At 46.7% G+C, this 9,998-nt stretch overlaps 2 protein-coding genes across 3 annotated transcripts; one reads left to right on the forward strand and one right to left on the reverse strand.

Moving 5' to 3' along the window:
- Positions 1–1,837: 1,837 nt before the first annotated feature.
- LOC120676485 (importin subunit alpha-1a-like) lies at positions 1,838–7,325 on the forward strand. 2 transcript variants are annotated; one of them, XM_039957793.1, is made up of 11 exons: positions 1,838–2,261; positions 3,990–4,086; positions 4,203–4,294; positions 4,379–4,510; positions 4,626–4,811; positions 4,897–5,060; positions 5,166–5,244; positions 5,502–5,630; positions 6,137–6,264; positions 6,369–6,750; positions 6,858–7,325. In XM_039957793.1, exons 1-10 carry the CDS (start codon positions 2,061–2,063, stop codon positions 6,742–6,744), a joined length of 1,584 nt encoding a protein of 527 aa, XP_039813727.1. In that variant the 5' UTR covers positions 1,838–2,060; the 3' UTR covers positions 6,745–6,750; positions 6,858–7,325. The 2 variants fall into 2 exon arrangements, with proteins under 2 accessions (XP_039813727.1, XP_039813729.1); XM_039957795.1 differs by having other exon boundaries at positions 1,892–2,261; positions 6,369–6,768.
- An 89-nt stretch (positions 7,326–7,414) lies between these two features.
- On the reverse strand, positions 7,415–9,158 carry LOC120676517. Its single transcript, XM_039957843.1, has 2 exons — positions 8,240–9,158; positions 7,415–8,124 (listed from the first exon to the last, which is right to left on the reverse strand). The coding sequence occupies exons 1-2, from the start codon at positions 8,707–8,709 to the stop codon at positions 7,716–7,718; spliced, it is 879 nt and encodes a 292-aa protein (XP_039813777.1). The 5' UTR covers positions 8,710–9,158; the 3' UTR covers positions 7,415–7,715.
- Between the last annotated feature and the right edge of the window lie 840 nt (positions 9,159–9,998).

A 9,998-nucleotide genomic window follows, 5' to 3' on the forward strand; every position in this document is an offset into this window, starting at 1 on the left:
ACTTTTGCATTTTGTTCTTCCTGAATTGCTTGCCTTTTCCCTTCCATGGCGCCTTATGAGTGCCTTTCCCTTTATTATCATTCTTCTTGAATGATGTGGCATGTGCTTCATGTGGTGCCACGGTGCCAGTAGGACGAGATAAGTGGTTCTGCATGATTGTCTCATCTTCTCCCTGGTCTTGCTGCAAGGCATTACTCAGGGCAACATATGTCTTATAGTTGTCCTTTTTGTACTGGCGACTCACATAAGTGAGTTTAGGGTGGAAGGTTGACAGGGTCTTGTTTATGAGATCTTTGTCTTCAAGCGTACGGCCACATAGCTTCATGCGTATTGTATTCCTCAACTGTCTTGTAGTCTTGGAAGCGAAGGTTCTGCCATTTGCGCTCCACTTTAGGCAGTAAGACAGATTCAATCTTCTCAAAGCGCTCATGCAGTGAGTCCCACAAGACCTTGGGGTTCCTTTCGGCCATGTACTCATTCTTCAGGGTTGTACTTAAATGATGCCTTAAGAAATGCAATGCTTGAGCCTTCTCCGTTTCAGACGAAGACTCTCCTGATTTGGGTTTAATCGTCTTCAAGAGATTTTTCCCAGACAAAAGGATTTCAGCATCAAGTGACCAAGACAGGTAGTTACTCCCATTCGAGGTAAGCACATCGAACTCTCTCTTTTTTGCTTGATGAAGGCTGATTCGCGTGATGCTGGAAGCTTTCGATGCCGTGTAGATCGAGATGCCGTGCAGTAGGATCTCGAATCCGCCAACAGCGTAGTCGATGCCGGCGTGTTCGTCTTGGTGGTCGCTTCTAGACGTCAGCAAGATGTCGTTGAAGTCGCGGGTTCTAGGCTTCGACCGTCAGCGAACATCGGCTTGTGGCAGAGTGTGCTGATAACGTGTTGTATAACTACGTTATCGGCGAGTTCGGCAAGTCGATCACGAGCGGAAAAGAAAATACACGAGAGACAAATATGTGGAGACTTCTGATTCTTTATTGCAATGAACAATCGATTATTACAATGAGGGTCGCCTTATCTATATATAGAGGTGAAGTTCCTACTTCTAGTAGGACTCTGTGTTTGGTAAAGCTGCCCACATAGGGACTAGGGCCCTGTTTGATTCCAAACTTTTTTCAGAAGTCCCTATCATATCAAAAGGAATCTTACTATTTTATAGTATTAAATAAAATCTGTTTATAAATGTTTTTTGACAGCTGAGTGCTAATTCGCGAGACGAATCTAATGAGCCTAATTAATTCATAATTTACTACAGTGATGCTATAGTTAGTTTTATAATTAACTTTTATTTAATACTTCTAAATACTAAAAAGTTCCAGGGACTAAAAAAAAGTCCCTGGAACCAAACCACTCCTAGGATTCTTTCTTCTAGAAATATTCCATACATATCCTATTCCAAATATAGAATTTTACAACAAGTACCAAACAAGATGAAAATATTCTTATGGAGGCCGGGGTCAATGGTGTTTGCCTGTTTGGGGTCATCTGTCCTGAAAATACCATTGACAAGCTGCCATGGAGGAGAGAAGCGCGTGAAGGGACAATCGTCTGAAAGTTTTGAACTGCTCTTTGGCGAAAGATACGTTGTTGTCTTGAATATCGTCTCAGTAACAGCCAAACTTACAAAAAATTTCTGCAAATTCTTTTAGACATCAGACAATAACCGGTGGAGATTCGTTTTTCTTTTGAGGGGTGCACAAAACGAAGTTTTTCTTGGCTGCGAGCATAGGCCGGGCCGAACCCATTAGTCCAGATGGGCTACACAATCGGTGGGCCTACAGTTCCGCATTTAGAGGCCTCAAAAAAAGAAAAAAGAAAAAAGAAAAAGAAAAGAAAGGAGAATATTTCGATCGTGGTGTGAGCTTTAACTCCCCCTCTCCCACCCCGCCGCTAGGGTTTCTCCTCTCTCCCCCCCCCCCCCCGCTCCTCCCGCTCCCCCTCCACTCCCCCGACGCCGGCTAGGGTTTTGCCTCCTCCCCCTCCGCCGCCACCGCTGGCGCTGGAGCGAGCGAGACCGAGGGGGTAGGGAGCGAGCGGAGCGTAGGCAGCCATGTCGCTGCGCCCGAGCGAGCGGGTCGAGGTGCGGCGGAACCGCTACAAGGTGGCGGTGGACGCGGAGGAGGGGCGGCGGCGGCGCGAGGACAACATGGTGGAGCTCCGCAAGAACCGCCGCGAGGAGAGCCTCCTCAAGAAGCGCCGCGAGGGGCTCCAGGCCCAGGTCCCCGCCCCCGCCTCCGGGGTCGAGAAGAAGGTGAGGATGCGCAGCGCGGGCCACTCCAACTGCCTTCTATTTATATGGTTCGCGTTCTGATTTGTAGTTGCACTACTGAGACAAGTACTGGAGAGTTGGGATTATGTCGCTCGTGGACAAGTGTTCAGTACAAGTTCGGTAGATCGGTTCGATTGATAAGCTATACCAACGATTTGATTACTTTTATTTCGTTATGATCGCAAGTTTGTAGCTCGGAGCACTTATGCGACCACGATGGATGTTTGCTGCTGGCGGCTACATGCATGTTTGATTACTTGTATCTGAGAGTATTGGGTGCTTGCAGTTGCAGTTGTGCTTTCAGATGCCTGAATCCTTTCCAGATTCTGACTAATATGGGCCTTTGGATGTTGGATTACCTCTCTAGAAATTAGATTTTAGAGCAAAGATTAGTTGGTGTTTTTGACAAGCGTTTGGTATATCTGCCATCCATAGCACTATGGCTTTTCAGGAAAATAAAACGTTTAGGCATATGGCTCTAGAGATGTGCATTGTTAATATTACAGGATGGTGTTTCGCTAGAACATGACATAGGTGTTCTGCTGCTGCTGCAGCTCCCAAGCATTGTGCCACTGAATGTGGGTCGTGGAATAGCATGCCATAGTTATTTGCAGCTGCAGCAACGGCAGCCGCACAGGCTTATAGTGTCTCAAATACATTATTTATTTATTTAAGCAAGATTTCTTATTAATGTTAGTGTACTTGTTGTGTCTCTGAGTTTGTCATCCTGTCTCGATTTCAATTACTACACAAAGGGATTAAAACTCTTTTCCTCATTATCTTGTTGGGCTTACATCACTGCATAATTGATGTTGTGTAAATGTTTGCATTGCAATCAGCTTCTATAGTCAATCTCATGCATTTTTCAGAGTTGCCCTTGCCATGTTACTTGTATGCTGATTTGCTTGTTATATGTCATTTTCATATTGTTCAGTTTGATAATATATGGACCATCATTTTTTTTCAAACAGTATAATATGTACCATCATCATCTGATCCATGCTTGCTTGCTGCTAAGATCTGACATCATAGTTCTGAAGTCACTTGGCTGCTTTTTAGGGACCTAATGCTTTGTCACACTAATTTTTGATCTAGCATTGTGGGTGAGGATGAGAAAGGAATTATCCTTGTGCTTGACAACTGAAACATGGATTATATTTCTATAACCAAAGGTGTCTTTCTCGCAGTTTAATTTGAATTACTTCTTTCACGTTGACCTAGGCCCCTTGTGGCTGTTGAAATTAGTTTTAGTTTTTTTTTGTGTATTTTCATAACTTCTTTGGTTCACTTGAAATTTGCTCTCGTTTTGAGGGTTCTGCTCGTAGTCGTGCTTATTATATGTATGGTCACACTCACACTGATACCGTTTATATAGGCATCGGTATTTAATTCTTTCGAGAAGTTTCAGCTTTTACTCCATCTGTATGTTTTAAGCTCTAATCTGGTAATCTATTTGTATTTATTGGATGGTTATTTCAATCCTTTTTTCTTAGGGTAAGGTGCGATGCTGCTTGTATCCTTGTCAATTATCTTAGGGGGAAAAAACTAGCATGCTGCTATGCTGTGGTGTCTTTGTGAAGTTTATTTATTGTGTTGGCCCTGATGTGGTTGTTGTACAAATAAATTGCTTCACCTCTTCTTCAACCATTTGATTTGGTGGTTCTAGTACTGGCTATGCTTGATTTGACATTTGACGTGTTGCATTTGTAGCTTGAAAGCCTCCCAGCTATGGTTAGTGGGGTTTATTCGGACGACAACAACCTTCAGCTTGAGGCCACAACTCAATTCCGCAAGTTGCTCTCCATAGGTACTAACTTGTTGGATTTTCATTTGTTTTGTTCCTTAGTTTATTATTAAAGTTAAAGATGACCTATTCTTGACATTTGGTAAACATTGGTTGAACTTGCATCATTTCTGAATCAGAGAGGAGCCCCCCGATTGAGGAAGTTATTCAGTCAGGTGTTGTTCCTAGATTTGTGCAGTTCCTCACCAGAGAGGATTTCCCTCAACTGCAGGTATTGATAGTCTAAATCTTATATCTTGTTGCTGCTAGATGAAAATGGTCTTCTTATCATTCAGCTTTGTATTTTTTTTTGTAGTTTGAAGCAGCATGGGCACTTACAAATATTGCTTCTGGCACTTCGGAAAATACGAAGGTTGTCATTGATCATGGGGCTGTTCCGATATTTGTGAAACTTCTTCAGTCTGCTAGTGATGATGTTCGTGAGCAGGTATTTTTGTTCAGTTGCTTGGCTGCTAACCTCTATGCCTTTTATTTCTGATTGTGGAGTGCGTCATGGCCTCATGGGATATTAATGAGTCCCCATTTTAAAAAAAATTCAATAGGCTGTGTGGGCTTTGGGCAATGTTGCTGGTGATTCTCCAAAGTGCCGTGACCTTGTTCTCGCCAATGGTGCCTTGATGCCTCTGCTAGCCCAGTTGAATGAGCATGCTAAGCTCTCCATGTTGAGGAATGCTACATGGACTCTGTCAAACTTCTGCAGGGGAAAGCCACAGCCATCATTTGATCAGGTTTCTAGACAAGGCTGTTATTTTATTGGTTTTTTTTTGCGCCCAGCAACAGGTACTAAACCTGTTTTTTTTTTTCGTTGTATAGACTAAGCCTGCTCTTCCAGCACTTGCACGACTTATCCACTCCAATGATGAGGAAGTTCTCACTGACGCATGCTGGGCTCTTTCATACTTATCTGATGGCACTAATGACAAAATCCAAGCTGTGATTGAAGCTGGTGTGTGTCCCCGGCTTGTGGAGCTCCTCCTGTATGTGAATCTTGCACACAAATTTTATGCTGATTTCTTCAATAGTTTTCTGTTGTTTATGTTGATTTCTGTTCTTTGTGTGATGTGTTCTGGTACCACATGCAGCCATCCATCACCTTCGGTGCTTATACCTGCTCTACGAACTGTTGGAAACATTGTCACTGGAGATGATTTGCAAACTCAGGTTGGGCACATTAGTTTTGGTAGTACAATCAATTATATAACATTTGAATGCTCACTTTATGAGCTAATTTGATGTGAATATGATTATTTAAGGTCATGCTATATTTAATTATCTTGCATGTTTTATAAGACAAGATGATCTGTCAATTAGTGTTGCTTTTAGGTGCTGTCCCAAGCATTTAAGGAACCAGCATGCAAGTTTATTGCAACTATGTGGGCATTTTATCCATTCTACTAACTTTTCTTCTACTTTTGCAGTGCATCATTGATCATCAAGCTCTTCCCTGCCTTCTGAATCTATTGACACAGAACCATAAGAAAAGTATTAAGAAAGAGGCTTGCTGGACAATTTCAAATATTACTGCTGGAAACAAAGATCAGATACAGGTATACATTCAGTAAACCTTAGACAAATTGTTTATTTTTTCAGTTACCACTCAGTGGATGACCGCAAAGTACTCTAGTTTTGGTTTTTGCTAATCTTTCATAGTGTTCCTAGTACTGCAATGCAATTAGCCAAAGGAGCTAATATTTTTGAAAGCATGCAAGCCCTGTTTAATCACTACTTGAGATTTTTCAAACTCAATTTCGTCAAATGTTGGAGCAAACCAATGGATCTTAGTTGGAAGTTAGCATCTCGCTCTTAGCATTCTTTATGAGCATTCTTTATTAGTTGGTACATCCTACACTTGTGAGAAGGAAAAATATAATTTAACAATATCATATGTTTCCACAGATGGCCTAACTTGCTTGGGAAAAAAGGCTATGTTGTTGTTGTTGTATATGTTTCCACAGATGGCCCATGCCATACATCAAGCATAGATCTTGTTCATAACATACCTTCTAAAATTTTAACCATTGTTTTCTCACATTACTATACTGATGAATTTTAGGCTGTGATTAGTGGTGGAATTATCGCTCCTTTATTGCATCTACTCCAAACAGCAGAGTTTGATATTAAGAAAGAGGCTGCTTGGGCTATCTCAAATGCTACCTCAGGTGGTTCCCACGAGCAAATCAAGTATGTTCACTCAACTTGCTGCACTGCTATTCAGCTCCCGTGCAATGCAAGTTACTTATTTATATTTTAGGCATCATTGAGAACTTATTGTATGCCTTGTGTAGGTATTTGGTGTCTGAGGGCTGCATCAAGCCATTGTGCGACCTTCTTGTTTGCCCTGATCCAAGAATTGTAACAGTGTGTTTGGAGGGTCTTGAGAATATTCTCAAAGTTGGTGAGCATGACAAGGCTGCAGGTGCAACAGGTGACATCAATGTCTTTGCTCAGATGATTGATGAAGCTGAAGGCCTGGAGAAGATTGAGAACCTACAGAGCCATGATAACAATGAAATCTATGAAAAGGCTGTGAAGCTTCTTGAGGCATACTGGATGGAGGAGGAAGATGAGGCAATGGCTACTGCTGGGGAAGCTGCTCCTGCTGTTTTTGACTTTGGCCAAGGTGGCAACCCTCCAGCTGCTGGTGGTTTGAACTTCAATTAAGTACAGGTGCTCCAAACACCATCAGTTAATATTCGTTGTATCAAGAGCATTTCACTGTTTTTATGTGTGTTGTTTCTGCAAACAGACTAACTGTTCTGATATTCACTTTGCAGTCTTTTAACCAAAGGGTGGTAATACCCTCAGTGATGGCTTGTCATGATTAGTCAATGTAGTCAGTTTGGTTCCATGTGCGGGATGATGGCTGTGGTGGGTCCAATAAGCTTGAGATTTCGAGGGAGCTGGGTTACCATTATTCCCAAGAGGGAGTCATGGATATCAATATCGCATGGTCTGTAACAGGATTATAATTGCCAACCCGAGTCTGGATTTTTGAGAAGGCTACTCTAGAGTTTGCGTAGTTTGGTGTGTTATATCTGGCTACTGTATAGCCCGTCGTCTGCAAGGCCGTTAAGACATTCCTGAATAGTTTGGTTGAGGTTTTTCAGGAATTGGCTGCGTTGCAGTTTGTCTGGAGTTGTAAACCTTTAATGGTTTCTGAGTATATTGCTAGGCCTTGAGTTACTACGGTCCATCCAACCTGTTGGAGCTTAAAATAACTTGCATATTCTCTAGATTCTCTATGATCTGTCGGTTTCTTCTTTCTTTTTCACATTTGTGCTATCCAAGTTTAGCTGGTGATCTGTAAGTTTTTTTTTTCACATTTGTGCTATCCAAGTTTAGCTGGGTGCTCAAATTCGTAGCAAATACAAGGTTCAGGCTGATGTAGTTCCAGTACAGAAATCTCAGGATTATTCTTTGAAAGGTCGGTACAAAGCCCTTTACAACTCAAAGCGCATCTAACCCACTTCACAATGATTAGTTGGCATTTACAATGAAATAGTCTTGGTAGTATTCTTACATGGTAGAAACTTTTAAAGGCGGCAAAGAATGTAGAACTTAATATGGCGGCAAAGAATGTAGCCGTGGCTGTGGTCTTGTTTCTGCTCCGTTTGGACCCCTTTGCAAGCGTTTCACACCTCGGCGACCTCCTTGGTGATGAGGGACGCACGGCTGGGCTCCACCTGGAACGGCGCCGTCCTAATCTCCGGCGCGGATGGCGCTGGATGAGCGTGCGGGTGTGGGTGTGGGTGCGGCACCGGCGGGTGCTGGTGCTGGACGCCGGGGTATGGAGCGTCGGGGCCGACGAAGTGACCGCCGCCGCCGTAGTTGTACTGCCCGCGCAGCCGCTGCGCCTGCGCGGCCGTGACGTAGACCACGAAGCCGACGACGACGGTGATTAGCCCCAGGATCCCCGCGGCGGCGAACATCCCGGGCCGCACCCGGTGGCACACTGGCCGCGGCTTGCGCCAGTCGCTGATGTGGCCGGACTCGACGCCGATGCCGATCATGAGCAGCACCTCTGCGAGCCCGAAGCAGATCCTGCGGGGGTGTTCGACGACAGAGCATGCACATCACACCTCGCCATTTCGAAACCAACAGCCGATCGAGCGGCAGCATGGCGTTCGACGAAATGAGGCTGTTTCGATCAAGTTACCATGTGAGGAAGAAGAGGCAGCAGGTCTGCCAGGTGAGCGTGGCGGCGGTGGACGCGACGCGCGGGTTGTCCTGCGCGACGGCGAGGCCCGCGGACGCTGACTCGGGCGCGGCGACGGCGACCAGCATGTAGGCGTGCTCGGCGAACATGGCGACGGCGAGCAGGACGAAGGCGCCGACGGCGTAGGCGAGCGCGGCGCGGCCGCTGCCGCTGTAGAAGCACACGTCCAGCTGGTCCCGGCTGCCGCCCACGCTCATGAGGTAGTGGGAGACCTCGGAGCGCGACCCCTCGGCGGCGAGGCAGAGGACGAAGGCGACGAGGCCGCAGATGACGGAGAGCGCGACGAGCGCGACCGCGGCCTGGCCGCTCGACCGCGCGGCGCGGCGCTCGTGCGCCTTGCGCAGGGACAGGTCGTCGTGGGTCACCGGCCCCGGCATCACCGCCGCCGTCGCCGCCGGCACCGCGTGCATATGGATGATGACAAGCTACTACCTTGGCAGCAGAGACAGCTAGCTAGCCCTCGCTACTAGCTAGCTTACTCGATCGGTGGATGGCTGCTACGTGTACCTAGCCAATGGAGAAGAACAGAAGCAGAAGAAGAAGAGCCTGCGGGTACTTGCGAGCCGGGCGGCGTCGGTATATATGGTGCGGATCTGTTCGTACGCGGCCGTGCTACCTACTTGCAGGCGACGCCTGGAGGAGGCGAGAGGCGAGGCGAGGCGAGGGAGAATATGGCGTTGCATCGGGGTGGAGGAAGGAATTGCTGCGCGGAGGCCTCGGGCCCTTTGGACGGGGCAGCACGGGAGGAATATAATCCACGGCTCCACGGGGCCTGCGGCCTGCCTGGGGGTGGTGTGCGTGCCTTGCTGGAGGCGACATTAATTCCGATTCCTCGCTTTCGCCTTTCACCCGCGGCTTCTTCTTCTTGTTTTTTAGTTTCTTTAACTAGTACTAGCCTCTTTTACCAGCGGCACGACCGGAGCATCGTCATCGTCGCCGTCGATCCCCGTCGACGCCGCGGTGGCTAGCTTAGCTTTTCCCGGGGAAAGGGAAGCGCGCGCGCGCGCTTTTGGGCGGCCGGGGAGTTGCAGGGGTGCCTTCCGGAGTGGACTGCAGATTCATGCAGCACCACCATGCTCGATCTCCATTGCTGGAATGGACCGTGCGTGACACGTACGAGTCCAGGCTGTCCAGCTAGCCAGAGCGAGCACCCGTGCGGCTAGCATCATCCCGGGAAGTCGGACTAGGGGCTGTCATCTCCCCGCCAACGGTGCACATCATGGCACCTTTCGTGATACACATATTCCATGTTCCCTTCTTGAAGAAACACGCCTTTTTTAACCTCATCTTTTTTTCATGTCAAAAGTTGTACGTGAGGACTCATCCCTGACCCCTCGCCCTCGTGGCACTCACGAGTCACGAGTCACTCACCCCGCCCGCACAGGACAGGAGGAGAAGCTCGCTCGGGGTTTCCTATACACGTTCCGGAAGGTGAATAAGACATCACTTGCACGGCCCGCCATGGCCCATCTGCCTAATGCTCAAATAGTGTCACGGCCCAATCACGAACAGTAAAAAAGAAGCACAACAGAGGGGCATGCAGCGGAACGGAACAACAAAGCAGACTCGTCGCAACCCGTTGTCAGTGAGAGGGAGCGTCAGCCCGTGAGCATGTTCTAAGCTTCTTTATATATTTTCATTTGTACGTTTCTCTTCGTAATCCTCGTAATACAGTATTCAATACTTTGAAAACACTGAT

Source organism: Panicum virgatum, chromosome 5N, assembly GCF_016808335.1.
Source record: "Panicum virgatum strain AP13 chromosome 5N, P.virgatum_v5, whole genome shotgun sequence".
NCBI classification, from domain to species: domain Eukaryota; kingdom Viridiplantae; phylum Streptophyta; class Magnoliopsida; order Poales; family Poaceae; genus Panicum; species Panicum virgatum.

Bases quoted from the DNA above. Each gene is read 5' to 3' on its own strand.
- LOC120676485 (XM_039957793.1), top strand. From the start codon at position 2,061: ATGTCGCTGCGCCCGAGCGAGCGGGTCGAGGTGCGGCGGAACCGCTAC. The intron at 4,087-4,202 runs GTACTAACTTGT...TTTCTGAATCAG, and splicing joins CCGCAAGTTGCTCTCCATAG to AGAGGAGCCCCCCGATTGAG. The intron at 5,061-5,165 runs GTATGTGAATCT...TACCACATGCAG, and splicing joins CGGCTTGTGGAGCTCCTCCT to CCATCCATCACCTTCGGTGC.
- LOC120676517 (XM_039957843.1), bottom strand. From the start codon at position 8,709: ATGCACGCGGTGCCGGCGGCGACGGCGGCGGTGATGCCGGGGCCGGTG. The intron at 8,125-8,239 runs GTAACTTGATCG...ACACCCCCGCAG, and splicing joins TGCCTCTTCTTCCTCACATG to GATCTGCTTCGGGCTCGCAG.